This window comes from Annulohypoxylon maeteangense (assembly GCF_022496945.1).
Source record: "Annulohypoxylon maeteangense strain CBS 123835 unplaced genomic scaffold GGS22scaffold_21, whole genome shotgun sequence".
Taxonomy (NCBI): domain Eukaryota; kingdom Fungi; phylum Ascomycota; class Sordariomycetes; order Xylariales; family Hypoxylaceae; genus Annulohypoxylon; species Annulohypoxylon maeteangense.
The window spans coordinates 596,808-624,166 of record NW_025953268.1 but is presented as its reverse complement, the minus strand read 5'-3'; the positions used below and the strand labels follow the sequence as shown (position 1 = coordinate 624,166).

Below are 27,359 nucleotides of genomic sequence, written 5' to 3'. Positions count from 1 at the left end.
ACAACGCTTCAACCCCTTAAGGACTTACCGAAAAAGTACCTAATACCGGTGAGGTTGTTCTGAAGCATCTCTTCTCTTCGAGCATTGTCGCCCTCTTCTACCAGTACATATTATGTTAAGTTGTGTCATCTCCTTTGAATGTTTGCAATTCGAGTGCCTTCCCAGCTTGCCTGCCAACCCGATCTCTAAAAACTCCTACGCAATGGTGGCAACAAATCATTTCTCTCACAACCGAACTAATTGCTACATCAGCCTGGTCAACGACCAGCTGCAGATACTACGCGCTGACTGTTTGGATCACGGGGCTGGGCAGTCGCTCGATTTCCTGAGAAGCATCTTCGTCGTTTTCCTCTGCCACCTCTGATGCTTTCTGCTGGGTAGGGGAGCTAGGGGGTTCGGGTGTATAGAACCGGGCTTGCGTCGGTGGTTCCATGCCCGGAGTTTCGTCTTCGTCATCTAGAGGTGGTAAGGGTGATCTTCGACCATCTGAAAAGCTGACGGCTGCGTCGCTATCCTCATCGGATGGGACTGTCAAGCCTCCCGAGGCGAGGCGGTGACCTCTCGATGACGAATATTTCCGGTGCAACTCACGGAAAGACCGAGCCGTCGCCGTGCTCGCGCTAGCGCCCGACCCCCGCCGATCGGACCGCTCACGGACATCCCCGAGGAGAGAGTGGAAATCGTCAATACTAGCTGGTGACACTAGGCCATGCTCGTCGCTCTGGTATGATTGTTTGCGTTGTCTTATACGATCGTCGGTTGACATACTTTGCAGTTCGCTGCCAAAGTTGATGACAGATGCCTTCTTACCATGTACGGTAAAGCTCCCAGTGCCACGAGTTAATACCTCATTTTCCCGAACGGTTTCGTCCGACATGCCGCCACTCGATGCGGAATCCTTGCCTTTTCTGCTGCGGTGATGTGATAGGTGGCCCGCGCCATCTCTGAGTGTTCGTTGGAGGCTGCGGCGCATCTTGCTTCGATCAAGCCCATCCTTGTCTAAAGCCGGGACGCTTGCGCGTATAGGTCGATCGGGACTATCATCGTGAGCTTTGCCGGAAGAACTACGCTTATGACCAGATGAACGGACGGATTCCATCTCAAAAAGGCCTGCCTGCTCAAGGACTTGACGCTCGCCCTCGTCATCTTCACTTTGTTCGTCGATTGCATCTTTGTCTTGTCCAATGATGGGGCTTGACGCTTTTCGGGGCGGGGTAGATATTGCAGCTGGTTTTGACGACGAAGCAGCGCTCGAGACCGATGTTTTTCTAGTGCCGAGATGATCGTAACCGACGGGGGGTACATCTCGTGAAGGTTGAGCGTTGTGGAATAGCGGATCAACGGCACTGGTTGGCGGCGTTTGAAAGTCTTCCATTTCTGGCGAGTCTCCATCCATCTGGTTCACAGACGCCGATGACTGGGCTAACGAAAGCGGGGCTGGAGATCGCGGGTCCTGTTGTTGAAATTTATGAGAGCTCGCCCGGGAGTCCTTGTCTGCAGAAAATGGCCTCTCGGCGGATGGATTGATTTCGAACCCATCCTCATCCAGCTCACCATTGACCTCTTTTTCTTCCTCAAGATCCAGAGCTAGAATGTCACGGTGACATTTTAGTCTCCAAATTTCGGTTCGAGACCACTTTAGCTGGGCGATGATCTTGGCAGCACCTCCTCGAACCTGGTCCCTGGTTTTGTCTTGGATTGGGGCCAAGATTAATAGATGCCTAGCATTTCTCAACTGCGTCTCAAGGAGTTTATACGCAAGTTGAAGTTTCTCGTCAGCCTCGTCAATCTTGTTACGTATTATTTCACGACGAGCAACGAGGATGTCACGAGCCATCTGGTGATCGATTCGGCCCCGATTGATGCTAACTTCCCCGCTAGGAGTTTGAATCAACTGCGTCGCGTCGGTGCTGTCTAATCTCCTAATGGCACGCCGACTCTGGCCTTCGTAATTGCCACCTACGACCCCTCGCATTCGGACGCCGGATGTCCTGAAAGCGGCAGCGTAGTTCAGTTTGGCAAGCCAATCATTTCTATCCTCCTCGTTCTGAGCAAGCAGTACTTCTTCTAGTCCACCATGCCTGACGTATATAAAGGAGTTCTTGTGCTTTTTATAACTGTTGTCCCACAGAGCGACTGCGCCGTGGGTTGACATTAGAGCGTCAGGTTTAAACTGTTCAATTGGCGGGTTGAAGATTAGTGGGATACCATCATGCCCCGACCTGACGTGCATCTCGTACTGATGCATCAAGTTCTTGATCCATGCTGTATTGCGAAAGAAGTATAATTGAGCACCCGTCAAAATTGCTCCCCATTCCTGCCATGGTGATCGCGTCTTCTTTTTCTTAGGGTCTTTGCGCCATAACAGGCCGACTTTTGTGACCTTGATATCCACGATACCGGGATGGGCTTCTTGGGGGTTATTTGCCGTCTTCTCCGTCATGAAAGCGTCAGGGCGGGATCGTGCGGATACGATCTGAAGAACCCCAGTCTTGAAGAACGTAGTTTGCAGCTCTTTCAAGTTTAATTCGTTAGCAGTGCCTAGATAACTATAATGTTCCTCTAACGGGATCTGGTCCTTCAGCGGCGGTCGAAGGGTATCTAGTCGCCCATCTATAATCAATGTATATGGATCAATCGGATCTTTCGACCTTCGGAGCGTCTCCGTCGTAGTGTTGGGAAATATGTTTTTCTTCTTCGACCTCAAGCTACCGGCTCGTTCACCGCTCAGAGCAAGATCATCTTCAACGTGAATAAACGGAGTATAGCTAATATTGTCATAGAAGCATTCGAGTATATCATCAAAAATACCTTCACCGTGAGTATTTTTCAGATAATCAGCCTTCTGCATCTTGTACTTGTTGTTCTTGTTGAATACGTCGGTGTGTAATATAAGAAGGGAAAATGCTATAAAATACGCTTGATCTGGAGTAGAGTAGATCCCGGGATTGCATTCGTGGTAGCGATTTGCGAAGGCTTGCAAGCAACGATCGATCTGCTGTGTTTCCTTGGGGAGTTCGGCTTCCATTAGAAGTTTACGGATAGCCATATCCATAGGTTCTTCAAAAAAGCTGAAGGTACGCATGTAACTCCGCAGTACCGCTGCGGAAAATGGATCGTTCTCTTTAGATAGAGCACTAGCGATGACTCCTCGGCTGAGCACCTCCTCTATACGCGCTAGGTATTTGGCCGGGGTATCGTCTTCCCGGCGCTCAGGTAGAATAATCGGCTCCCTGTTTATCTGAAGCGAGTTGTTCTTCGAAGTATTGGAACCTGGTGTCGCCGGTGTTAAACTCCCATGCCGCAGGCTATCAGGATTTTGTCGTATCCGGCTGAGACCCAAAAGATCACCGAAACTTTTCCGGCCGGTAGACGACGAAGTTCGGGTGGTTCCCGGGGTTTGGCGATCGTCAATGAAGCTCTCGCCGAGGGAGCTCATTGTAGAAGATCTTCCCCTCAGGGTCAGATGTACCCTTGTTGGGGATGACTGCCCAGAGTTCCTAGATGTAGGTCTGAACAATGCCGTGGCTGGAGACCCTGAATGCTTCCCAGGGTATCCCGCAAAGTGAGAAGGAGAAGCTAATGGCGTTGAACCATCGTGTCCGGTAGATGGGCGGGAAAATTCGGTCGTGGCATTAGAAGGACGAGAAGAAATTGATGTGCGCGGGACAGAAGAAGCCGTCCCAGGTAGAGCGGGCGTCTTAGATCGCTGAGGGAGATGCGATAGTGGAAATAGTGGTTCGGGTTGTTTCTGTTTGCGGCGAAGACGGAAGAAGGAGGTCGGATTCAATCCAGCTTGTTGTGTAAGGATGGCGTGTTCGTTTAGGCTACTATCAGACCTAGATGATTCAGATAAACGTTCGACCGGAGGAGCCAAGGTAGTGTTCTGGTCATCGGTATTGGTATACGTTGTACTCAACGTCCCAGGTTTGGTGGGCTCTTCAAATGTCACTGTCTGCTTGCTTGACGATGACATTGCTCGCTCGTACAATGGCTTTTTCTTGTCCTTCTTAGCCGTTACGGAATTTATGAGTCTAAGTGGGAGCTCTTGGTCGCCTCTAGGGAGGTCGCTAGACCGGCGCATTCGTATAGGTATTTTCATACGAGGCTGCTTCTTGGCCTGCATATCTATATCTATGGTAGGCGCTGTCGTGATGATGGAGGGAGCTAGGTAGAATGGTAAGGTGAGCGAGCGAATCCAAGACAAGCCAAGATCTTCAAAATTCTGGACCACTAGCAAGGTGGTAGGATTGTCGACTTACGTTGTGGCATAGGAGGTAGCTTTTCAGCTTGCTGCTGCTGTTTTAACCGAGCCGATAATTGAGAATCAGAAGCATTGCGAAACCTTAGCATGCTGAACCTGCGATGTTTCGGCGATTCGTCCTGGATAGGAGGAGATTCCGGCCGACTATACGGGTCTTCGCTTTCCCTACTTGGGAACATCGAGGTCGAAGATGTGGCCAATGTGTCGACGGAGGACTTGTTACCATCTCGATGCTCGCCCGAAGCACCATCCGTCGTTTCTTCTCCGTTCTTCGCGGTAGCGTCGGGGCTCAGCAACGCTTCTGGTTGAAGCCTACGCGAAAGCGGCTTAGGAGTCACAGGTGCTGGGTCAACGAGAATCGTGTGCCTTCTCATGTCGGTGTCGCTGGCATTAACGCCGCGACGGCGTAGAAAAGGCATTGTGATAGACGATGGGTGGTCTCCGTCTAAAAATGGGACTAGCTAGGAATCCAACTTGCGATGGGGCATATACCTAGCAACAACAACCGATGGTCATCACGTCAAGAATTGCAACTGTCAAGGCCCATTGTTCCGATGAGGGTTGCGAAGGGGGTTGCGAAGGGGGTTGCGAAGAGAGGGCGGCGAGAGAAGACGAAATATTAGTAGATGGCGTTGGTTTTGTCCAAGGGGACGGGAGCGAGAGCGAAAGGTGACAGAAGAATCTTTTCTGGACGGATTCCTGTCGCCGAAGCTGTTAGATCCAGGACGTTTTAACTGGCTGACCGAGACAGCAAAGCTGAAAACGAGTACTGCAATCTCCTACAAGGCAGGTTTATTGTTGGCTATATAGACACTGAATCGAATTGGGTTGGTTTGGATATATCAATCGGCAATCGATCGATCAAAGTAAGCCCATTGAGAGGATATGCATACTTCGTGAAATGTCAAGTGTAGGTTTTGGGCTCGCGGTACAGTTGGTAGGTACTTGTTGTAGGCAGTGTATGTAATAAGTTTTGCTACATATTTCTGCAGGCAAGTAGATTGCGCAGGTCGCCAGGTGCACTAGAAACAATTAAAAGTTGGTTAGGACCCCTTGGGTCTTTCCAGGTTCACTACCTGGGTCCCTTCCACCTCCCCGCCGAGAGCCCCAAAACTGCCAAGTCTCTACCTAAAATAGTGAGTTCGGGTTAGCTATGTACACACATCCTACCTACATATGCATCTAGATTCTATGTACATATTGTACACAGGAACCTACCTCATATTGTGCCTCGTACCTCTTATTAATATTAAATGGATAGAAACTGGTCGATGCATGGAGTGGAAAATTTACTTGGCACATATATAGGTACTCATGTATACCTTGGTATATACATAGGTATCTAGGACCTGGGTACCTTGGCGTTTTCCCGGGGTTCATTTAACCGTATATATGCGGTAAATGTACAGTTCAAAATATGAGCGGTTCAATTAAGTTTATGGAACGTTGCGCGCAAAATTTTAGCTTCGGCTCCAGCCAATAATACGACTCATTAAAGTTCGAACGTTCTAAATCTGGACTAACTCGCTCAAATTAAACATCCTAAATATTAAACGCTCCAATTAAGATAAGCCGTCAAAATACCTTTTGAACGGTTCGATCTATTGAGCGGTTCAAATTTTTGAGCCGCTAAGCATTTAAGCGAAATAAAAGAAAAAAGATATTTCCAAGTACTACTCCCATACTATTTATATGGGAGTAATACTTGGATCATTCGGATTATTCAGGTTACACAGTTCAATTGCACAGTTTTTGGACATACTCACACTCGAACTATGGGTTTTACTGATTTTAATTGGATGAGCTACGGTCGCATTGCCACTTGACTACTGGGACTACAAGGTTTACATACATGCAAATACTACGCGTAAGTGAATAAGGTTCTGTTTTAGTATATGACCAACCTAAAAAGCGGGGGCTTTTAACCTAAAATGGGCCGGTGCACGTGATGATATTGCATTAGCGGTTCAAAATTAGAGCGCTCAAGGACTGAGCGGTTCAAGTCAGATTGAACTGAATATATACGATTCAATTGGCTGAGCGAGGAAACAACGATTCAATTAGGTTAGCGTTACTAGATTTATGAGCGTTTTAGGAAAGAGCCGTATGAATATGGTTCAAAGGATAAGCCAATCAAATTTCGAACGTTCGAATAAGGAGCTATTCATTGCATAAAACCGCATAAATACGGTCGATATTTAATGAACGGAAAAGTAACGGTAAAGACAACCCCCCCCAAGGCGGTAAGGTATTATATTGTATGTACATAGGTACGTATTACTATATTGATGTAGTAGGTACCTAGTCAGATAGACACCTAATTACTATCAATACGTACCTATGTAGGTAGGCAGCTATCTTAAACCTCGACATTTGAGAATTTTAGGATAGACATGGCCGTAGACTCAATTCATCTCTATGTCTTACGACGTCACATTAAACTCAAGCCCCCCCTTCCCGAGTCTCTGCCTATTATAGGGCTTCTATCACGATGGGCTTCTTCTTCCGCCGAAGCTCTATACTAGGTCTACTCTTACTGTTCCTGATATGCCTTCCCTCCAATGCAACAAGTCTTCCGCAAGCCACTCCCTCCCAACGCCATAACGGACATTCATATATGAACCGTCTACTCAACTTTCCATTTACCTGGACTTCGAAAAAGTCTAGAAAAAATCTAAATCAATGGCTCGATACCCACCCGAAGCTCCTACGAAATTTGCAACGATATGAAAACGAAGTTGTAATACGGTTCAATGTTTCAACAAGCGCACACGAGGCGGCCTTGAGAAAGGCCATTGACCAGATGCTGATCGATGTTTGGGATTTCACAGATAATTATACTGATATACGCATTGAAGCCCGTCGCATCCGCCCGTTGATGGGTATCCTCCCGCCCTCTCTACACGATAATCACTTCGTCCTGATTCCTGACCTGGCTCGTGCTGTCGCTGCCACATATCCGTCAGATGCGCCCTCTCACTCCATCGTCCAATCCTCCTCCAATGATTGGGGCATCACACCCACAAACGACATCCCTGCGCCTAAGAAGCGAGGGGTCGATGATATCTTCTTTCACGATTATCAGCCTCTCTCAGTTATTAACACCTGGATGAAGCTATTAGACTCTATGTTTAGGGGCCGTGGTCTCGTTCGCATGGTTATCATTGGAAAGTCATATGAAGGACGCGATATACCGGCATTAAGGGTAGGTATACCTACCAGTAGCGCGATGCCGGCTGGCTCGAAAAGCCCCAAAGACACTATCCTCATTACCGGTGGTATGCATGGACGGGAATGGATCTCCCCGGCCACGGTGAATTATGTCGCTTGGTCCTTCATCAGGTCTATTGACGAGGACCCGATGATAGTCAAAATTCTGGAACATTTTGACATCGTCTTCGTTCCTGTCCTAAACCCCGATGGATATGAGTATACATGGGACGTCGACCGTCTGTATGTGCCCCTTTATCGTTATAGCCTGCCACAGTTTAATTTATATATGATCCTAATACTTTCTGTTCAAGGTGGCGTAAGTCTAGACAGCGCACTAAGATGCAATATTGCCCTGGGTTTGACCTAGACCACGCCTTCGGGTATAGATGGGATGCTACGCAACACCAGACAGAGCCGTGCTCTGAAAGTTTTGGTGGCTATCAACCATTTGAAGCCGTCGAAGCAGCTCAGCTAGCAGATTGGGCCAAGAACGAGACAGATAAGGGTGTGAAATTTGTGGCTTATCTTGACCTCCATTCATACTCACAGCAAGTCCTATATCCCTATGCCTATTCTTGTGCCGTTCGCCCGCCAAACCTTGAAAATCTACAGGAGGTAGCCATGAATCTAGCAAAGCATATGAGACTCTCCAACGGGGAAGTCTACACTACTACTTCTGCTTGTGAGGGGGCTGTGGCAAGTGCAGATAACGTAGCAAATGCAGAAAGAATGCGGGTTGAGGCCGGCGGAGGTTCCGCCATTGACTATATTTTTCATGAATTGGGAGCTCGTTACAGCTATCAGATCAAATTACGAGATACTGGGAGCTACGGTTTCTTGCTTCCAAGCGAATATATCATCCCCACTGGCGAAGAGTTATATCAAGCAATGAAGTATCTGGGGGACTACCTTCTTGGCAATAACGGACACGAGTCTTGGGATGATTCTAGATCTGGGGAGAATCCATCTAAAAAAAATACTCCAGCGGCCGAGGAGAACGAGGATATTACAGAGCTTCGAAGGAGACGTCGGAGGCGATGTATTGGATGTACGTAGGAAGTAAACTTCATCGAAGCCAAGAATATAATTTGCACATATTTTAACGGGCGAGTGGCTTTGTAATCAATTTAGGTTGACGTTTATGTAGCAGCATATATGTACCTAGTAAGTATGGTATATAATGCACCGGATACTACATGCGCATACTCAGCACTTCCGGCATTACGTATCTCCCACTGTATATGGTAGGTATTCTGAAAAGCAAGGTCACACGAGATGGAAATGAAAATCCAGCGATGCCTAGTTACACCTGTGAAACTACAGGAATCCGATAACTTTATTGCTGATTTTTTTTTTGGAAAAAAACAAACGAAGATATATCCTATGATCCGCCCTTTTCATTTATATCTTCTCCCTCGATACTGCACCGCTACTTAAAAGATGTCTACGCACTCGGGAGCATCTTCACACCAGCAATGACCGCCATAATTTTCAGAGCCGTATCGGAGATCACACTCAAGGTAAACCCCTTCAGTCTACCTTGGGGACCAAACGATGTGTAACCGAGAGCGTACCAGAAACGGCCGAAAACCCAAGTTGCGCCAAGCGCGGCGCTGGCGGTCGGGTAATAGAGACCGGAGATAAGGAGGGCACCCAAAAAGGGCGTCAAGTTTTCCGTGTAGTTGGCGTGTGCTCGCTGGGCACAGTTGAATGCGTATGCTTTGGGATCCTTTTCGGCATGCTCTTTGCTCGCGTAGGGAATCGGATAGCCCAACCCGCTTGCCTTGCGCGCCTTGGCTGTTAAGACAAAGTGGAGGGTGTTGATAAAAAACGACGAGGCCGCAACAGTGAGGACGTATCTAAAGTAAGGAAAAATTAGTTTCAAGACATCTTTACCGGTGGCAGGACATGCATTGGGAGTGCCAATCAAATGAGAAAGAAATAGCATGCTGGTATTTCACCACTGATGTGTAGATATTGGGTACCGCCTCCCCGGGAAAAAGGGAAAAAGAAAAACCTAAAAACCCAAAACCCAAAACCCCCCCAAAAAACAGAAAACAGAAAACTCAAATCCTAGGTACTTACCCATACTCGCCGGGAACTTGGAAAGAGGAAGCCATGGTGGGATGATTTTAATATTGTAATGACAATTAGCGAGAAACAGATCCGTCTGTTGAAGGTCGATTTATATTTGTCTAGGTCTGTAAGGAGAAAACCTGAGGGACTTTATAGAATATGGAGTTACAGGTGAAGATGGAACGCTTTTGCCCCCTTATTTATGGATCTCAGCTACTATTGTCCCTACATATCCCTACCTATTCCCATATCTAGAGTTCATCCGATCCATAACCAAGATAGGTACACGATTCATGGCTTCATACGTACCTAGCAGCCTAGCTAGGTGCCTACGGCGGGAATGTGAGCAATATACTACTCGATATAGCCATTTCACGGTGAATTTTCTACCAAATATTTGTCAACTACTGGGTTAGCGGTAGGATCGTCTTCCCGAGCGCCGGTACATCGGGAAGACGTTTCACACCGTTGATACATGTAACGTCGAAAAGTCGCCGGGTGAGACGCGTAGAATGAAAAAGATACTAATACGGACTAACCTAATGATAATATGATAATAATATATGAATATACAGAACGTAAACTATGTATGTATGTAGTTGAATAGGTATTGTGAGATAGAGTCTATGCATTTAAGTATAGATATGCCACTAAGGCGATGGCTAGAACGAGATTCGACCGGATAAATATGTAGCTCTTATGCCGACACAAAATTACCTACTAGTAGGTACCTAGGTACATATTAATACGGAGAGACTTCAAGGCTCCAAGGTGGTACCTAGTACATACGTATAGGCAAGCGCAGGGCTGTCAAACTGGCCTTTGAGAAGGGACCTTGGAGGTATGGAGACGAGCTGGTGGACACAACATTGAACCTTGGAACCTTGAAAGATTAGATATCCTCCATTCATACAACAACTGTCGACGAATTTTTGTGAAACACATCGTTGCTAAACTCGACAATCTGCATCCCACAGCTTCCATTTTGCCCAAAACTGGCTATTCTATTTCAATAGGCCCTTTCAGGGCCCGTGAAGCTTCATCATGAGTTCTCGTAAGTTGCAACACTAAAAAGGGGGTCTTCCTTCACCGGTTCCCTCCCCCCTTCCGTCTATAGTCGATAGCAAACATTCCTAGATGTCTTAGAACTAGCAGACTGATGCTTTCTTCTGCAGTGAAGCAATTTATTCGCAATGTGCGTGCGGCGAAGACCATTGCAGACGAACGAGCCGTCATCCAGAAAGAGAGTGCTGCTATCAGGGCCAGTTTTCGCGAAGAAAGTGGAGATCATAATGTGAGGTACGCTTAAGGCAACGGCATTCCCGAGGCAATGGTCCTTTACTGACCGGCATTGACCCATAGGCGCAACAACGTAGCCAAGCTCCTGTACCTGTTTACCCTGGGAGAGAGAACGCATTTTGGTCAGATAGAATGTATCAAACTACTTGCGTCTCCACGGTTCGCCGACAAGCGACTCGGTCACTTAGCTACAAGCTTGCTATTAGATGAGAACCAGGAGGTTCTCACGCTAGTTACAAACTCATTAAAAAAGTAGGATGCAACTCTAGAGGATCTCTATATTACTCCAGGCTAATTCTAGCTTCCCCTAAATTAGTGATCTGGGCCACTCGAACCAATATGTCGTGGGTCTTGCTCTCTGTACCCTCGGTAATATTGCCTCGATCGAAATGTCCCGAGATCTATTCCCCGAAATCGAAACGTTGGTATCGACCGCAAACCCTTACATCCGGAGAAAGGCTGCCTTGTGCGCTATGCGAATATGCCGAAAAGTTCCAGACCTCCAAGAACATTTTGTCGAGAAGGCTGCTCAGCTATTGTCGGATAGAAATCATGGTGTGCTTCTGTGTGGCTTGACATTAGTCACAAGCATGTGCGAGGCGGAGGAGGAGGAGGGCAGCGACGAAGGGATCATCGACAAGTTTAAGCAGTTTGTGCCAGTATTGGTGAGGACTTTGAAGGGACTTGCTACGTCTGGTTACGCCCCCGAGCATGATGTCACTGGTATCACAGATCCCTTTTTACAGGTGAAGATTCTTCGGCTACTTCGAGTTCTCGTTCGTGGCGATGCAGAAGGGACCGAACAGATTAATGACATCCTTGCTCAAGTCGCCACCAACACCGACTCTTCCAAGAATGTAGGAAACTCTATCCTTTATGAAGCCGTTCGAACTATCCTGGATATTGAGGCCGACTCGGGGCTCAGAGTTCTCGGCGTGAACATCCTCGGCAAGTTCCTTTCTAATCGCGACAACAATATCCGATATGTTGCTCTCAACACGTTGATCAAGGTTGTTGCTATCGAGCCGAATGCTGTCCAGCGCCACCGGAATACCATACTTGAATGCCTACGGGACCCCGATATCAGTATTAGAAGACGTGCTCTTGACCTTAGCTTCACCCTTATCAATGAAAGCAACGTGCGAGTGCTCATTCGAGAACTGCTTGCATTCCTTGAGGTTGCGGACAACGAGTTTAAGCCAAGTATGACTAGTCAAATTGGTATCGCTGCTGACCGGTACTCTCCCAACAAACGATGGCACATCGATACTATGTTACGGGTGCTTACACTCGCTGGGAATTATGTCAAGGAACCTATCATGGCCTCTTTTGTCCGGCTCGTGGCTACGACGCCAGAGCTCCAGACGTACGCTGTGCAGAAGTTATACACAAATCTGAAGAAAGACATCACCCAAGAAAGCCTAACTCAAGCAGGCGCGTGGTGTATAGGCGAATACGGGGATTCCCTTCTCAGAGGCGGGCAGTATGAAGAAGAGGAACTCGTCCAAGAAGTTAAGGAACACGAAATCATTGATCTTTTTACCACCATCTTGAACAGCAGCTATGCCACACAAGTAGCTACCGAATACATTGTCACGGCTCTTGTCAAACTGAGTACGCGTCTATCTGATGCATCGCAGGTGGAACGCGTTCAACGTCTTTTACAGATTCATCAGACCAGCTTGGATGTTGAAGTCCAACAAAGAGCTGTAGAGTACGGCAACCTATTTTCGTACGATGACATACGTCGTGGCGTGCTCGAGAAGATGCCACCACCGCAAATCAAGGAAGAGTCTAGAGTGCTTGGCGAGGCTACCAAGAAACCCAAGAAAGGCGCTAATCGTAGGTCAAGGCTTATTGCCAAGCCTACGACAGATCAGGATTTACTCGATTTGATGGGGGATGCCACCACGACGCCGATAGCCTCACCTACGAACGGACCCCAGAGCAACACTGATCTGCTCGCCGATATTCTCGGTGGTAGTACAACTTTGCCGCAAGGAGCCGCATCTCCTCCACTTCAATCCAGCAACACGGCGTCAATTATGGATCTCTTCTCTCAGGGCTCAACTCCAAGTCCTGCCCCTGCTAGCTCTGGCCTAGGTGACCTCTCGTCACTTAATTCTCCTCCGCCTCAACAGCCTGTAGCAGTCCCATCACTGAGTAGTATTCCATGCTATGACGCTAATGGTCTCAATGTTACCCTCCAGCTGCAACGTAATGCTGAAGGAGCTATACAGGTTCTCGGTCGTTTCCGGAACTCTTCCGGTGCTCAGCTCTCTAGTGTGGGCTTACAAGCAGCCGTGCCAAAATCTCAGAAGCTCCAGTTAATGAGCATCTCTAACTCTGACATCGCTCCCGGAGGTGAAGCAACCCAGGTAATGAGGATCACGGGAAGTAAAGGAGTAAGTGTTCCATGTGATGTTCCTATCTCTTGCTCGTCGCATTCCGCTAACTTGCCAATTATAGCCTCTCCGCTTAATGTTGAGAATTGGTTACTCCCACCCATCAGCAGGCCAGGTCATGGATCAGGTGAAATGGACAGAGCCATCGTAGCAGATAGAAAGACCAATAAAAGGCGACATGGTTGTACTCTCACCACAAGTCTGTTCGCTTCCGAAGAGAAAGTAGGTCTCTGGGACGGTGTTCTTGTCACCTGAATGTTCACGTGACTTCCATACTACGTGCCATGGCTACTCATTGTTCAGCTTGTATTATCAATATTGTGATCCAAATGTGCGACGTACGAGTATCTACAGTCATAGTGAAAGTTTCATTTATCCAATCATGCAATAGAGTGATGATGTGATCGCCCTTCAATGGGTGTATATCGAGCGTGGGTTTTGTGTCGGGCAGCCAGAACATAAAGGCGATAAATTAGGATTAGATCCCGATATTGATGGGAATTGACGTTCAAAGTTACATATAGAGATCATATTCCCTAGGAGCCGTGACTACCACCACTTCTCACAGAGCACCCGGTGAGGTTCCATGCCAAATCCGTGCTGTGGATCGGCAAGTTTCTGAACAAAGGCATCCGCCATAGTTGGGACGCCGCATACGTAAACTACGGCGAGTCTCCTCTCGGAAGCGTCGCCGGCGGCGGCGGCTACATCTTCCACTATCATTCTACGACGACGAAACCGTACATCATACCCCCCTTCTTCCTCTCTTCCGCATGATATCACACCCTCCTCGTCCCTTTCTCCGGTTGAGCCCGTCAGGAACAACTGTAGCCGACCCCTAACTCTCCCAGACGCGAAGATCGAAGCCAGCCTCTCGACAAATAACAGGCGCCGCGCTTGTCTAGGCTGGCCCTCATCGTGCCTCAGGGAATACAGGAACTGTACCTCGAGAGGATCGTCCGAGCCAACATTCTCGGCAAGGCTGCTCAGCATGCTCATAAATGGATTGACGCCAACGCCGCCGGCGACGAAGACCACTTTTCGCAAGGTTCTGGTATTGATGCCTGGGGGCGGCCATACAAAGCTACCACCGACGCGAACCCGAAGCTCGGAGTAGGTGATTGAGTCGGGATCCTGCCACAGCCAAGCTGCGGGTGGATCGGGCGACTTTTGAACAGCGAGTTCTAGGTAAGGTTGCGAAGGGGGTGATGAAGGATCATGCGATGTGGATGAGCGTGCGCTCGACGGGGGTGAGGTGATGGTGTACCCGCCAGCCTTCGAGACACCAGGTACATAGACGTCGAGCCACTGGCCTGGCAAGAACTACGGCAAGGGAAGAAAACGTGTGAGTAGAGTAAGAGCTTACCCAGGGTGAAGTAGGGGATAGATATTTGCATACTCTAAGGGGAGCAGAAAGTTCTAGGCGGAACAGCCTGACCTGATCGTTGATCTCGATGATCTCGGCTAGTGTAACAGTATTCAGGGACTCCAAATATTTATGAGCAGCTGATCTGGCGCTTCAAAGGTCCCACCTCCTTCCGTCCCCCAACGAGGAACATACCTTGTCTCGCGGCTCCGCGGCCGTCCGGTGTAGGTGGTCGGTCTTTACCGCAGCCATATTAAGTCTCAATCTAGGTAGGTAGGTACCTAACGTCGCAAATGTACGGTGATATAACGGCTAAGATTGAAAGGTTAATTGAAATGTGTAACTTCGACTGAGTATTTGGACGTTATAGATAACTTGGAGCTCTAGCACGATGTTGAAAATATCAAGGTATTAAAAGTGATGTAGTAAGACCCCAACACGATAGCGGGGTTGGTATATAATATAGGTACAAAGGACATAGGTACCTACCTACCGTATGTACCTAGTAGTAAGTAGGTACTAAGTATACATACCTAGTAATAACCCCTTAAGCTTACCCGCCTAGTTGATAGCCCATATTTATTATCAATTGTCATTCATAGCTAGTTATCGTAGGTAGCTATACATTATTCCCAGAGAAGCTGTTTCTCTTATCATACTAGGCTACAAGATTCAATGACACCTACATTGTAATGACTAGAGTCTCTTAGGTACAAATGTAGCTAGAAAGCTAGGATAGCTCGACATCCTGTCGTCAACGCATGCGATACGACAGCCGTTCTAAATCCAGTTTCCTGCAGGAACTTCATCGGTATAGTCATCATTGCCTTCAACTTGTGCGCTCCGTGCGCCAATCTCGTCGTCGGGGCGTTCGAGATTCGTAGCTTCACATCTACAGGTAGGAAGCTCTACCATTGAAGAACGGCCAGAACGTTTCCCAGGACGTGGGCTCCATAACCGTTCTATGGCATTACCTCTACGTCGCTGGGGCGAGGGACTCTGTCTTAGCCACTCCGCCTCGGTCATCGTAAGCGTGCTAACTTCGTGGGAGTGCACGTCGCCAACCAAGCCTACCGCTCCCTCTGGTTGAGGAATTGGCCACCTGATATTGGCCGTTGGTTGCGAGTGAGAAACAGGCGAATCAAATTGATTAAGTTGGCGCTCGAGAACACTACCAGTAGTTGGAAGGTAACCTTCTGGAGGAGGAAGTTTTGGTGAATGCGATGTTTCTGTGGAGCTTGGAGAAACTGCATAATCTGAGAAAGAGTTGTCCCCTTGATCGTGGATATTCAAGTCGCCTAATTCCAATGCTTGCATTGACCCAGATGGTATAAAGACCGGCTGCGCCATACTTAATTGTACCTCTTCCTTTTCGAATTCTTCGCTCTCGGCGTATTGTTTTAGAGATGGTGTTAATGATGGGCAGCTTGATCTGATCGACTCCCTCGATACTTGCCCAGAGAGAATGTGAGGGGGTTCGGGTAGCGGTCTCTGTCCCATCTTCCCCATGATTTCCTCTCGACTCTGTCCATAACCTTCAATAGCCAAGCTAGCTAGAGGGATTGGTAAAATTTGTGTAGATCTCTTAGAAGAGTATTCTCCTACTTTGTCTGGGCTTGAAAGAGCCACGCCAACTGGTTCGATACTATCATCGAGCACTCTCCCATCTAGAGACGAATTCACACGACTAATATTTTCCTGGTAATTGGGGACTGATACGCTATTTTGATTCATGGACACTGGTCGGTTTTTGGTCTCCTGCGAGGGAATGATGTTAAGTTGTTCGAGGCACTTCGTGGGTCTATAGTGGAAACAGAAGGTCGCGTAGGGTGAATCTCGCGCGTCCTCTAGGTGGTATTCGTAGAAAGATGCGTCTTGGGGGTCGTCAACTAGGCCACCACTAGACAAGCTGAGTGCGGTTAGCTAAAGGAGTTGGGATACGGGGGAAACATGAATTTGTAGCATCTTACGTGATACCACGGCGTTCTCGGTTACGACTCGGGCAAGGATCTAGTACGACCGCAATGCGCTTCCTTCCCCGGCAGCGAAATACTTGAACCTCGATCAGGCCACCATCTTCATCTCCTGGTTTTCTTTCGGGCTGGCCCACGAAACGAAGATACCGCGTCTCTATCCCCACAACAGGATCGCCGTTTTTATCCCTGAACCTTTCGCCAGGTTCGTATAGACTCCTCGTCACGCTCCCAAGAGAACAGCTGCTGGCGTCGATGCCCCACGAGACTGTATGATGGCCATTTATTAGCATCTTGAAGAAGATGAACCTAGAGGGAAGCGGTGATTGGTTGATAAAATATCTAAGCCGAAATTGATCACCTATTGGCGGTTAGAATAAGTAAATTTTGAAAACAGCGTGTAAAAGTATGGACATACCAGGACTTGAAGGAATATAGACGGATATACGAGGATTGACTTTCTTTTGGCGAGTCGGATCTGCATCAGAGAACCTGGAAACGGTGAGAGAGTGAGGGCTGGCTCGTCCCCCATTTCGAAGGTCATTGAGGCCAGTGCCAACTCTCATGAGACGAACAGATGATCCATCTGGATGAGGATACTCAGGTAGCTTTCTAACATCCGAGCTAGTGATTATAGATATTTCGATACCACGAAAAAATGGCATTGTGGTTGGATGGGCACGTGCAAAGAGTGTGTTAGTGTTTGTATATCAGTAATAAGTGATCATGGCATTGGGTATGTCAGAGAGAAAGTAGGAGCAGTAAAGAAGGAGTAGAAGAACATTGACTATATAAATTATGAAAGTGGGTTAAATACTTGCGTAGCGCAGGTAGTTCAAATACAGGTATTTAGGAGCGTACCTGGACCATAACGACAGCTATCGGTAGTGACTTCCTTCGTAGATAATGCAGACATATGCGTAACAAACGAATACATCTACGCGGTGTGCTACCTACCATGAATCAACCTTGAAGTCATAGGAAGGTACATGGATAGATATGTAGATGACTACCCACCTAGCACCTACCTAGCATGTAGTATGTAAGCACCAGATGGATGCATAGGTACTAGGTAACTAGTCAACTCGGTAACAACTTGGAACTTGAAGCCACGAACCTACCAACTTATTATAGATATTCTTGGGATATATAAATACCGTCACCCTATATTAACATCTCATGTTCCAAAAGTACCTAGAAGTTGGCTTCGACGCAATGGAATAAAACAAAGATATTCATTTGATGCAACTGACTTCCTTCCTAATGTAGGCCTAAACGAGACCATTTTCAAGAAGGGTGCTCGAGCCTAGAGCAAGACGACGGTACCGATGCTCAGAGCCAACTTTGACCGGTCTCATAAGAATATATTTCGAGGACGAATTGGCCCTACCGTCCATACGTCAAGAGCCTAAATACATACACGGTAGCGTCGGGTTTCGAGTATAGATGCTATAATCATCCGCCAAGGACATGTTTAGTATCCTCTTCCTTGCCCAATAAGCCCAGATTTCTTATTTGTCCGGCGCTCGGTGCATTCTCTCGTGCCGAGGCTGCTTCTGCTTTTCGGTATGCAGCTTGTAATTGCTTTACTCTTATGGCCTATCCAACAAACTTCGGGTTAGTTGATCTACTCGGGACGATGATAACCATGGGTGAGTTAATTCGGATTCTAACCTCTTTCTTATGATGTAAACATTCGTAATAGTCCTCCAAAGCAGGCGCGCACTTCTTCTTCCCAGAGTCATCCTCAGCAGATGTGTTGACTACGTAGCAGGCTAGAAGCTCTTGCCAGAATCCGAAACATCGCGATGGACCTATTTTGTTAATCATGTAAGTAATATATACCTAACCATTGGGCTATACTTTTAGGGAGGAGGGGTGGGTCGTTGTTGTTTGGAAGAAAATTACAAACCTCCTTGGAGTCCATATCCAGATGCCATGACGTCCAGTAATTTATAGCCGTAGACGTCGTTCTGTAATTGAAGGATAGGATTGCGAGCACAATTGAGAGGTATGCGATTGATTCGTTTAGGTGAATGATGCAGTGTCTCGGAACGAATTAGGTAAGCTACTAGGTACACCTAGTAGGCATTGATCGCCAAGCTCCGGATATCATGTGGTCAGTGCATTGGTACATCGTACCTGTACGTCATACCTATGATGATCAACGGTAGGTAAGGCCAGAACTATGTAGGTACGTACCTTATTTCTATGGACCTTAGGTAACATGTATGTATTCATACATTGAGCCTTTCATTGTCCCTCTCCAAAAAAAGAATTCTACCAACAAAAAGAGCCTCTTCTACGCTCATAGATAATTCGATTTCATCAAAAATGCCAGAATTATAGTCCTGCGAAAATGATCCCACTTCCTTCTCCGTCGCGCATCGTACTCCTCGCCGCGCATCTCGCCGCCAAATCCGACGTTCAGAGCTTGACAGCGCTCGCGGCTCAGCATACCAAGGTCCTACGACAAGACTTATTGCTTCGGATATTGTTAACTTGTCTGCCTGAGACACTGCCACCTAGCCAATATACCCCCCTCGTTCAAAATATCGAATCTGGGAGCCTAGAAACAGAAGTCGAACTACAAGAAGTTGACTGGTCTTCGGTGCAAGACATCACCGACGATGAAGCTGCAAAGAAAGTTCGCAAGCTACGATTGCTCCCCCTCATACAAGAAAATGCGACTATAAACGAACCAACCGACCCCGTCTCTCTCTTCTTAATCCATCGTGCACGTCGCGTTGACGAAGAGGCCGGTCTACTCACCCAGTTGCCTGATCTGATAGTGCCATTTCTGGATCATGCACCGTGTATCCGGACCTGGATGGTCTCGGTTTTGCTCCCTCTTCTTCGTCGAAACCATGAATACTATCCGCACAATCCCTCTACCCAGACCTTGTCCGCCTTCGACCAGATGAGCGACCGGGCAGCGGTAGACTTGTTACTGTCGCAGACTGGCGCATGTCAGGAAGATCTAGCGCACGTGGGGAGAGACCTACGTGGATTGGTAGGCCCATGGTTATATAACGAAGCCAGGTGGGTGCGCCATGATGGGAACGGATACTCTCCGGAAGACAGCCGACCCGCACCTCATATTACCTGCCCAGGATGGGAACGTGTCCTCGAGTGGATCACAATGCAAGCCTCGAAGTCGTGGAGGGTAGCTGTACGAGCTATAGACCAATGGGATGGGCCAGGAGATGTCGATTTGGGTGGTCACGCCTCTATGTGGCTAGAGGACGAGGAACAAGAGTACCTAGAACAACGATACGCCCGTGCTGCTCTCGCTTCGGCATATCTAATACCAGAAGCTTCCGTAGAGGCTCTAAAGGGGGTCAACAGTATTATCACGAAGATCATGACATTGCTAGGTCAAGATCCTTGCCCGACATTACAGGTCTCTTCATCTTTACTTCCACCATTTACTGACTTAGCCGGAGAACAGCTTCTCCGTGCTCAGAACGCTACGTATATGCGTAATGATTTGCTTGCCGAATCAAATACGCTTACTACACCGACTGAGACTTCTACGCAGCTCTTACACATTTTAACCCTCAGTGCCTTCATTCTTTCAAAGGGCGGGGTTCCTTGTACCATTCGAAGAGCGGGGGAACTAGCTTTTCTGCAAGACGAACGGGAGCAGAAGGTAGAAGCTGAAAACTTCATACATTCGCTAAGTAATAATGGGCCTAAAAGCGATGATAAGTATTGGGTTAGGGCGAGGAATGAACTTTTATGGCTTCAAGACTGGGGTGCGGAAGAGGTACAAGGCTCTCCTTCTAACACTCGAGCCCAAGGCATATTTGGCCAACTAAAGAGGGAGTTCCTCGAGATTGAATGTCTCAAGGCATTCTTAGGCAATACACGTAAGACCCCTGGTTCTATTACTCCTAAACCCGGTGATGCTGAAGCTAGTAGGATATTCCCTGGCAAGGTCTATATATGAAGATGTCCCCGAAAAGCCTCTCAACGACGACACTTTACGGGAAACTGTCGTTTCTTCTGCGATGAATGCCTATGACAATGCCTCTAATCCACACCGCGGCCGCGGCGGTCTTTTAAAATGTGACGACATGTAGGTCTCGTTAACCTAGGCGTGGAAAGCTCTTCTAAACAACGCTAGAATTCATTCATTCCCCCGAGCTTTAGGGGAGGCTCACCCTGCGTCGAAAAGAATCGAGGCTCTTTTGAAAGCGACTCATGCACTAAGCGAATACCGTCTCATGCTGAAGAAGGGGGAGCCATTCACGCCAGTGATCTTAAGAGTCCACCCAGATCCTGTCTCGATAATTGGGAAGGTATTAGAGCAGAATCCCAAAAGTTACACCCGAATACAGGATTTCCTCGAAATCGGTTCCAATATGACTGAGGCCGGCCTGGGAGCCCATACCAAACCCGACAAGTCGCAATCCATGGCAGAGCAAGTGTGGCGGCGGTCGATCACTGAAAAACGGATCACAGCTATGTGCGTAGACGCTGCCTTAACGGAGGATGATTTTGAAACGGCATATTCTTACGTTGTCAACCGCCTGGCTGCGGATAGCAGAGCCGTCCCTGCGAAACTAGGACGCGAGCTTGTGGTGAAAGATGCTCTAACGACGGATGATTATTCGTGGAAAGCAGCACTGCAGGCTGGTAAATACCGCCGCACAGCACGAACTATTAAGCCTACGCATATCGGAACTGCTAGCGGCAACCTCGACATCCGACACCTGGGACAACGAATGGAATGCCTGGCGACAGCGCTTCGCGTTGCCCCCGCCGCCGCTCTTCAGGAGATTTTAAACGTCTTTCGAAAATGTGAAGAGGAGCTAAACGCGGCTGTGAAGGCAGAGGAAGAGCAGGAATCCGCGTGGGATGACCAGGGTGACTTGCAGGCTATGCCGGGCGCTTTTAGCAGCACCGTGCCAGCCGGCGTCGTGAGAAGTGCGAAGGCAACATCCTCACGCCAAGTTGAAGAAGCGCCCATGTCGCTCTTCGACTTATCCCGAGCTAGTATGGCTAGAGCTCAGCGCAATTTGACAGCCTTGTCGAGTCTGCAACGCAGTGAAAATACCAGATCAGACGAGACCGATGGTGAGACGGGAGACGGGCCCGGTCAGCAAAAAGTCCGGAAAAGAGATCAACTAAGGGAGGCTGCAGTTGGGACTTTGGCATCCGGTGTTGGGTGGCTAATAGGAGCCCAGCCCATCGACAGGGGTGGTGATCGAGGTTAAAGCCATTTATACATATCTGCCTGTCTACTAGGTACCTAGTAGTAGTCAAGGTGGTACTTACTAGGTCAAAATGTTCCACAATGTTCAGTTCTTGAAGGTGCATGTGTCACTACACTTGTTACGAGAGCCCTTGAATGCCCTTGCACGAGAAAATGATAGAATTAAGCAAGCTAAGCTATAATCTCTACAGCAACCGTAAATCGACCGGTGTGAGCGGAACCTCTTCTCATTCGTTGCCCGTCTTCCCATCATTGTGTAGGCGCGACTCCGAGTCATTCACATCTTCGAAATGCCAAAATGGGTTTTTAGGGTGTACCTCTCGAGGTCTATTCATAGTCTCCTTTTGCTTGGACGTTGCCGCTCGTCTGGCAGCCCGTTCTCTTCTAATCGCCTGTGGGTGGGCCTCGTGCGCTTTCTTCAAGGACTCCCTCCTCCTGCGTACGAATTCTTGTTTCCTATCATCGGTCATATTGGTGCCATAACCGTCCGGCCTGAAGTCTGGATGGGGGGGCGGCGGCAGGTCTTCCGGATGATAGGCTTCCTTCAAGCCGGCTATTCGATTCTCCACCTCCTTTCCATAGTCCACAATCGCCTGGCTACCGCGGACCTGGTGGGGTTCGTCTAGTGGTCCTGGTTTGAGAATGTCGGAGACTTGCCTACCATCATCGAGCTTGAAGGCTGAGACGGTGGGCGAGTCAACGGGGTAGTGGAATTTAGCGACTGGAGTCGGGTTCCCATGGGTCATGTTCAGGAACTTGCGCTTCCGTTCCGCGAGGTCGGACACAAATGGAGGTGTAGGCGTCCTACCAAGCTTCACCTCTCTTCCGGAGGTTGCCTTTAATGGTAGACGCGGTAGTGTTGGGAGAGGCCCGCGTCTTATTTCTTCCTCACTCAATCTATCGGGTATTTTAAGCGGAACTCGCGAATATTCGTAATATATAGCTCCCTTTTCTCGCCGTCTAAGGTTCTCTTGCCTCTCGAGCGACAACAATGTGTTTATGTCGGCCTCTAGCGGAGGACGCTCAGACAAATTGGCCTCTTCTTGGATCCTAGTGTCTGGATCCCATAATTCAGACTTGTCCTTTCTCCGCATTTCGAAAACCGAATCTAGAACTGGGAATGCCTTCTCCTGTTCCCTCCAGGTCCTTGGCCCTATCGGCGTATGGTCTGGTAGGTTTTTGAATTGTGCCATGGCTATATCATCCTTGAGCCAATCAATGTCAGTATTCAAAAAGGGTTTCCACAATATAGGATCGTAGACGTTCGGATCCTCAGCAGCTGGATGATATGCGCCATTTGAGGTCTGTGATGAAGTTGCCGACTTTTCTCCTACTAAGGATGACCCCTCTTCTATAGGTTGAGCCATCATGGCCATAACCATTTTGACCATCGCACTACCGTCGTCACCGTCATCGTCACCGTCGGAATCGGTATCGGAATCTAGTCCAGCCTTACGTCGATTCATCCAGTTCTTGACGGCTCTAGCAGCCGCCTCATCAGAGGTCAGACTAGGCGTGGGTCGCACGTCAAAAGCGCGATGCTTGCGTAGAATCCCGGGATTGATACCCTTGATGAGCCCACCTTGCTTAGTTGCTAGGTTTGTTTCGCGGTGTTGATGGCCAGCAGCAGCGGCGACGAGTAGCTGAACTGAGGTTCGCCTAATGCGACTCCGATAGGATGCTATTTTCCGATCAAGTAGATCGACTGCGGTTTTCCCGACCTCCCTCTCAGACTGTGGTTCGATACCTTCGCGGCTTCGCTTTTTCGCATCCTGTTTCCGCCATCCCCCCGTTCGTGTCTGTTTAGACACCCGCCCTCTCCGAGCCCAAGCTAGGTAGTTAATAGCGTTAGTAAGATAATAACTCATAACAACCATGCAAGACATTGAAATACATACAATCCCGGTCCCGATCTTTATCTGGCTCCTCGATGTTTTGCGTAGCCAGAGCTAGGTAAGCCCTGAGGCGGCTATAATTTTCCTGTAGTCTCTGTAGCACACCCCTCTTCTCGGAGAGGCCTTGGTTCTTCTTGTCCGCCGACATGTCTACGTTATGCTCGGAGTGAAAATAACTCGCGAGATCGAGTGATCGAATTACTTTGCGCAGGATAGAAGAATGAATATTTAATGGGACAAGGCGCAAGACAGCCAATATTCGGCCCTGAAGAGATCCGTGGATAGTATGAGGAGAGGTCTCTATTATCAAATTTAGTTGGTACATATCTTTGTGCGCATGCATCGAATTTCCTCTTTCGGCAGGTTACCATGATATTCGAACATAGACGTTTCCGTCAATACTGATATCTTTTCCTTCTCAGCTTCTCAGATTCATGACAAAGACTGGCCTTGGAAATATGTCGTCGATCCCCTGGCTTTACCTATATCTTTGAACAAAGCAGGGCTGGGAATGTAAAACGCGCTCGCTGCTGGTTTCAGTGAAATCCGTGTTTTAAGGTCCGTATCACACAAATCAATATCGACTTGAGATAACATGATAAACACTGGTTCATTATATATATATATATTGCTCTCATTAAAATTAATGCTATATAGTCTAGTTACTATTAATATCAGCATCACGAGAGCGATGAACAAAGCCATTACTTATCCTTGAGTGACAATCAAAATTGAAATCGGGTTGGCTGGGGCGGGTTCAATTTATTGCTAGGCGTGTGGCGCATTCCAGCGGATACACACTACGAGTATACGAGTAGGCTCTGTAAAATAGAACAATGGTCAGTAGATAATATCGAAACGGGGAGGGGTTACCTTGATTCTGCTTGGTGGCGCAAAATATTAACGACATAGGCCGATAGTCAAAAGCGGGTAGGACAGGATAAATTGCCGCGATAGGAGGCGCTCATAGATCAAAAGTTGACTGAAGCAAGAGTGTCGAGGCGAGAAAAAAAAAGATGCTCCCATTTACATCCGTCGGGAGCCTATTAGGTACATTAAAATCGAGTCGCGCGGCGTTAGATAAATATTGTTGGGTGCAGCGACTTAAGAATAAGAGGCCAAATTCATGGGATTTACGGAACATTAGTCGATTCGACTCAAGGTTGCACCTTTTAGGGAATTTGCGATCAATTATTTGTTGCATTCTGCGGGACCACCATTGCAGAGCTGTCTCGAATATCCGCCCGGCAAATGCTGAAAGATGTTGCACAGTCGTCAAGCTCGTCAAGCGCGAAGAGAAACCTCGGAAGTGAAAAATAATAGTACAAGCATCATGTTGAAAGGGGAAAGGATGGTGTTGTTGTCCACGTCGTAGACGTCTTTGCTGATCCAAACGGGTAAGGTTGACTAGGTGAAAGGGGAGGGAGTTGTGTCCATGCCATCATCCTCAAACGTCGTCGCAAGGCTGTCTGCAAAATGAAAAGAAATCTCTTGCCGAGGAAATTCTCCCACTAACAGGCGAAATCATAACGATAGCATCCTTCTGCCTGAATCTGTCGAACCCTGTTTTTTAAGGATCAGATACAAGGGGAAAAAACAAAATGAAAAAGAGCAAAGAAAAAGAGGAAAATATGGTGTTAGAATGCCTTTTCCTTCCCTTTTACCTGCCGTATTAAACTCCATGTGTCACATCTTTTATGGTATCCGCCGAACTCGCATGCCCGAAGAGAAATGACTGAAGACGAAAGAGAGCCCAATACTGTCGTCGAAGATCCAACCTATGTGGAGAGACTAAAATGTTGAGAGTCGATGGCCCTCAGCGCGTGTAACGATCGTTTCCTGGATGACGCATTAGCAGCGGCAGGCTGGATGTGTCGAGATGTTGTTGATCGGCAATCAAGGCGCACCTCCGTATGTCTCGCGGGCGTCGGGTCGAGCAGCAGTTTCGCCGTAACCAGACGGAGCCGGGTCGCGAGCTCGAGCAGCGTCTCTGTCAGGACGATCATAACGGTCACGCTCGTAACCTGCAGCACGTCGGTCTTCTCCTCCACCGCCACCGCTACCTCCCCCTCGAGGTCCATAGCGATCTCGCTCTTCACGACCACCAGCATATCGATCGATTCGTCCATATCCTTCGTCACGCTCACGTCGATCTTCTCGTCCGCTGTAACTACGATCGTAGTTGCGGTCATAACCTCGCTCCTCACGGCCATTGTAACCACCACCTCGACCATCACGGTAATTGCGATCATATCCGCGGTCTTCGCGGTAGCCACGCTCACCGCGGTCCTCATAGCGAGGACGGTCGTGGTTTCGGTAACGGTACGGGTCATCACGACCGCTGTAGCCACCATAACCACCACCACGGCGTCGGTCATCATAACGAGGGCGGCCCTCTAAATCATCATGTCAGACACAGAAGACAACTATAATTGATACGCACTAACCTCTCTTCGGCGGGCCGAAGTACTTGCCAGGGGTGGGAGTTCGAGGACGAGCTCGGCGAGCTTTCTCGATGCTCAGAGTTCGGCCCTCAATCTCCTCTCCCTGGAGCCCATCCTTGGCCGCGTCGGCTTGCTCAGATGTGACCATCTTAACAAAACCAAAACCACGAGACTCTTTAGTGTGCGGGTCTTTCATGATTTGGCACTTCTCAACCTCGCCGTACTTCTCGAAAAGACGGGTAACCTCAGACTCGGTCAACCTAGGATGGATTCCGGTCACAAAAAGGTTAGATCCAGGGTTAACGGAACCGTCTTCGTCCCTGCTGCCATTCTCCTCTTTGGGAGCACTATGGATTAAAAGTCAGCGGCATCTTCCTATGTGTGACCAATGAATGGACATGGATACCAAGTCGAGAATCAAGTATCGCTAGGACTTACCGATCCTGGTTGCCAGCCGGAGAAGCAGAGCGGCGGCGAGTGTCAATACCGTCATCGCGAGAAGCACGGGGAGAAGCACTTCGTTGATCGCGCTCGTAACGGGGTCCGTCGTCTGAAATGCATATATCAATTAGTACCACATTTATTCTTCAACCTGGCACAAAAAAAGGCAACATAGGGCTTACCATCAAAACGATCTCCGTTGGCAGTCTCGTAATCCATTGCAGTGGTGGCCATGGCTAACAAGGCTTGAATGCTGCAAGTATGGTAAGTAGGGACTCGCGACGCGGTAATAGACCTAGAGAGTAAGGAAGGTAAAGACGCGTGCCTTGCAGGGAGACGAAGGATTGTACGAAGGAAATTGTCGCGCCAAGCAATAGAACAACCCTGAGGTCTTAAAACGATAGATGGAAGGAATGGGAAATGTGAGTAGGAAAATGGGAGATGGATGATGGTAAATACGTGGATGTTAGTGTAGTGAGAGGCTTTTATAGTAGCATCGGATAATGGATAGGTAGAAAAAGAAAAAAAAAAAAGGGAAGAGGCGCCATGATTCCCGCTCACCTGCTACTTCAATGCACCTAAACACGCCAATCGTAACCAGAATGGCAATTGTAGCCTGGATTGATGCAGGCTCTGGCGTAGCACACGCGCAAATAAGAAGTTACGTACCCAATGTTATGTTAGAATGGTGGTAAGTTTCTCTCCCAAATGTGAGCACTCTCTTATAATAGTGCGGCTGTGATTATTAGATAGGACAGAAAG

At 48.2% G+C, this 27,359-nt stretch overlaps 10 protein-coding genes across 10 annotated transcripts; 3 read left to right on the top strand and 7 right to left on the bottom strand.

The window, feature by feature from the left end:
* Nucleotides 1–11: 11 nt before the first annotated feature.
* GGS22DRAFT_76829 (uncharacterized protein) lies at nucleotides 12–4,894 on the bottom strand. The gene is made up of 2 exons (XM_047968055.1): nucleotides 4,263–4,894; nucleotides 12–4,167 (listed from the first exon to the last, which is right to left on the bottom strand). The coding sequence occupies exons 1-2, from the start codon at nucleotides 4,681–4,683 to the stop codon at nucleotides 278–280; spliced, it is 4,311 nt and encodes a 1,436-aa protein (XP_047815015.1). The 5' UTR covers nucleotides 4,684–4,894; the 3' UTR covers nucleotides 12–277.
* Nucleotides 4,895–6,622: 1,728 nt separating this feature from the next.
* Nucleotides 6,623–8,584, top strand: GGS22DRAFT_173554 (uncharacterized protein). The gene is made up of 2 exons (XM_047962940.1): nucleotides 6,623–7,717; nucleotides 7,789–8,584. The coding sequence occupies exons 1-2, from the start codon at nucleotides 6,756–6,758 to the stop codon at nucleotides 8,531–8,533; spliced, it is 1,707 nt and encodes a 568-aa protein (XP_047815014.1). The 5' UTR covers nucleotides 6,623–6,755; the 3' UTR covers nucleotides 8,534–8,584.
* A 3-nt stretch (nucleotides 8,585–8,587) lies between these two features.
* Nucleotides 8,588–9,989, bottom strand: GGS22DRAFT_173551 (membrane-associated proteins in eicosanoid and glutathione metabolism). Its single transcript, XM_047962939.1, has 2 exons — nucleotides 9,563–9,989; nucleotides 8,588–9,336 (listed from the first exon to the last, which is right to left on the bottom strand). Exons 1-2 carry the CDS (start codon nucleotides 9,595–9,597, stop codon nucleotides 8,922–8,924), a joined length of 450 nt encoding a protein of 149 aa, XP_047815013.1. The 5' UTR covers nucleotides 9,598–9,989; the 3' UTR covers nucleotides 8,588–8,921.
* A 320-nt stretch (nucleotides 9,990–10,309) lies between these two features.
* GGS22DRAFT_197204 (Adaptor protein complex AP-1 gamma subunit) lies at nucleotides 10,310–13,408 on the top strand (the record flags this gene model as incomplete). Its single annotated transcript, XM_047965946.1, has 4 exons — nucleotides 10,310–10,852; nucleotides 10,916–11,104; nucleotides 11,169–13,257; nucleotides 13,322–13,408. The coding sequence occupies exons 1-4, from the start codon at nucleotides 10,713–10,715 to the stop codon at nucleotides 13,406–13,408; spliced, it is 2,505 nt and encodes an 834-aa protein (XP_047815012.1). The 5' UTR covers nucleotides 10,310–10,712.
* A 278-nt stretch (nucleotides 13,409–13,686) lies between these two features.
* Nucleotides 13,687–15,056, bottom strand: GGS22DRAFT_76791 (uncharacterized protein). Its single transcript, XM_047968054.1, has 3 exons — nucleotides 14,819–15,056; nucleotides 14,657–14,743; nucleotides 13,687–14,580 (listed from the first exon to the last, which is right to left on the bottom strand). The coding sequence occupies exons 1-3, from the start codon at nucleotides 14,873–14,875 to the stop codon at nucleotides 13,807–13,809; spliced, it is 918 nt and encodes a 305-aa protein (XP_047815011.1). The 5' UTR covers nucleotides 14,876–15,056; the 3' UTR covers nucleotides 13,687–13,806.
* A 207-nt stretch (nucleotides 15,057–15,263) lies between these two features.
* On the bottom strand, nucleotides 15,264–17,272 carry GGS22DRAFT_173545 (uncharacterized protein). The gene is made up of 3 exons (XM_047962938.1): nucleotides 17,015–17,272; nucleotides 16,594–16,957; nucleotides 15,264–16,532 (listed from the first exon to the last, which is right to left on the bottom strand). The coding sequence occupies exons 1-3, from the start codon at nucleotides 17,259–17,261 to the stop codon at nucleotides 15,404–15,406; spliced, it is 1,740 nt and encodes a 579-aa protein (XP_047815010.1). The 5' UTR covers nucleotides 17,262–17,272; the 3' UTR covers nucleotides 15,264–15,403.
* A 434-nt stretch (nucleotides 17,273–17,706) lies between these two features.
* On the bottom strand, nucleotides 17,707–18,628 carry GGS22DRAFT_173543 (uncharacterized protein). Its single transcript, XM_047962937.1, has 3 exons — nucleotides 18,509–18,628; nucleotides 18,271–18,410; nucleotides 17,707–18,195 (listed from the first exon to the last, which is right to left on the bottom strand). Exons 1-3 carry the CDS (start codon nucleotides 18,534–18,536, stop codon nucleotides 18,052–18,054), a joined length of 312 nt encoding a protein of 103 aa, XP_047815009.1. The 5' UTR covers nucleotides 18,537–18,628; the 3' UTR covers nucleotides 17,707–18,051.
* Nucleotides 18,629–18,847: 219 nt separating this feature from the next.
* GGS22DRAFT_173541 (secretory pathway Sec39) lies at nucleotides 18,848–21,932 on the top strand. The gene is made up of 3 exons (XM_047962936.1): nucleotides 18,848–20,468; nucleotides 20,521–20,677; nucleotides 20,726–21,932. The coding sequence occupies exons 1-3, from the start codon at nucleotides 18,956–18,958 to the stop codon at nucleotides 21,816–21,818; spliced, it is 2,763 nt and encodes a 920-aa protein (XP_047815008.1). The 5' UTR covers nucleotides 18,848–18,955; the 3' UTR covers nucleotides 21,819–21,932.
* Nucleotides 21,933–22,044: 112 nt separating this feature from the next.
* On the bottom strand, nucleotides 22,045–23,860 carry GGS22DRAFT_192660 (uncharacterized protein; the record flags this gene model as incomplete). The annotated part of the gene is made up of 2 exons (XM_047965295.1): nucleotides 22,045–23,648; nucleotides 23,716–23,860. 2 exons carry the CDS (start codon nucleotides 23,858–23,860, stop codon nucleotides 22,045–22,047), a joined length of 1,749 nt encoding a protein of 582 aa, XP_047815007.1.
* Nucleotides 23,861–25,528: 1,668 nt separating this feature from the next.
* On the bottom strand, nucleotides 25,529–26,831 carry GGS22DRAFT_192659 (RNA-binding domain-containing protein; the record flags this gene model as incomplete). The annotated part of the gene is made up of 5 exons (XM_047965294.1): nucleotides 25,529–25,551; nucleotides 25,620–26,108; nucleotides 26,160–26,503; nucleotides 26,595–26,706; nucleotides 26,780–26,831. The coding sequence occupies 5 exons, from the start codon at nucleotides 26,829–26,831 to the stop codon at nucleotides 25,529–25,531; spliced, it is 1,020 nt and encodes a 339-aa protein (XP_047815006.1).
* Nucleotides 26,832–27,359: the final 528 nt, after the last annotated feature.

What these genes read in the sequence shown, in the direction of transcription:
- GGS22DRAFT_173541 (XM_047962936.1), top strand. Translation starts at nt 18,956, where the DNA reads ATGATCCCACTTCCTTCTCCGTCGCGCATCGTACTCCTCGCCGCGCAT. An exon ending in GGCATTCTTAGGCAATACAC is followed by an intron (nt 20,469 to 20,520) that starts GTAAGACCCCTG and finishes TGAAGCTAGTAG; the next exon opens with GATATTCCCTGGCAAGGTCT. An exon ending in CTTTTAAAATGTGACGACAT is followed by an intron (nt 20,678 to 20,725) that starts GTAGGTCTCGTT and finishes AAACAACGCTAG; the next exon opens with AATTCATTCATTCCCCCGAG.
- GGS22DRAFT_76791 (XM_047968054.1), bottom strand. Translation starts at nt 14,875, where the DNA reads ATGGCTGCGGTAAAGACCGACCACCTACACCGGACGGCCGCGGAGCCG. An exon ending in CCGCGGAGCCGCGAGACAAG is followed by an intron (nt 14,744 to 14,818) that starts GTATGTTCCTCG and finishes AAATATTTGGAG; the next exon opens with TCCCTGAATACTGTTACACT. An exon ending in AACTTTCTGCTCCCCTTAGA is followed by an intron (nt 14,581 to 14,656) that starts GTATGCAAATAT and finishes CCCTTGCCGTAG; the next exon opens with TTCTTGCCAGGCCAGTGGCT.
- GGS22DRAFT_173554 (XM_047962940.1), top strand. Translation starts at nt 6,756, where the DNA reads ATGGGCTTCTTCTTCCGCCGAAGCTCTATACTAGGTCTACTCTTACTG. An exon ending in ACATGGGACGTCGACCGTCT is followed by an intron (nt 7,718 to 7,788) that starts GTATGTGCCCCT and finishes TTTCTGTTCAAG; the next exon opens with GTGGCGTAAGTCTAGACAGC.
- GGS22DRAFT_173545 (XM_047962938.1), bottom strand. Translation starts at nt 17,261, where the DNA reads ATGCCATTTTTTCGTGGTATCGAAATATCTATAATCACTAGCTCGGAT. An exon ending in CTATATTCCTTCAAGTCCTG is followed by an intron (nt 16,958 to 17,014) that starts GTATGTCCATAC and finishes AACCGCCAATAG; the next exon opens with GTGATCAATTTCGGCTTAGA. An exon ending in CGAGAACGCCGTGGTATCAC is followed by an intron (nt 16,533 to 16,593) that starts GTAAGATGCTAC and finishes AACCGCACTCAG; the next exon opens with CTTGTCTAGTGGTGGCCTAG.
- GGS22DRAFT_173551 (XM_047962939.1), bottom strand. Translation starts at nt 9,597, where the DNA reads ATGGCTTCCTCTTTCCAAGTTCCCGGCGAGTATGG. An exon ending in CAAGTTCCCGGCGAGTATGG is followed by an intron (nt 9,337 to 9,562) that starts GTAAGTACCTAG and finishes TCCTTACTTTAG; the next exon opens with ATACGTCCTCACTGTTGCGG.
- GGS22DRAFT_173543 (XM_047962937.1), bottom strand. Translation starts at nt 18,536, where the DNA reads ATGGCATCTGGATATGGACTCCAAGGAG. An exon ending in TGGATATGGACTCCAAGGAG is followed by an intron (nt 18,411 to 18,508) that starts GTTTGTAATTTT and finishes TTAACAAAATAG; the next exon opens with GTCCATCGCGATGTTTCGGA. An exon ending in GTTTACATCATAAGAAAGAG is followed by an intron (nt 18,196 to 18,270) that starts GTTAGAATCCGA and finishes TTTGTTGGATAG; the next exon opens with GCCATAAGAGTAAAGCAATT.
- GGS22DRAFT_76829 (XM_047968055.1), bottom strand. Translation starts at nt 4,683, where the DNA reads ATGCCTTTTCTACGCCGTCGCGGCGTTAATGCCAGCGACACCGACATG. An exon ending in GCTACCTCCTATGCCACAAC is followed by an intron (nt 4,168 to 4,262) that starts GTAAGTCGACAA and finishes CATTCTACCTAG; the next exon opens with CTCCCTCCATCATCACGACA.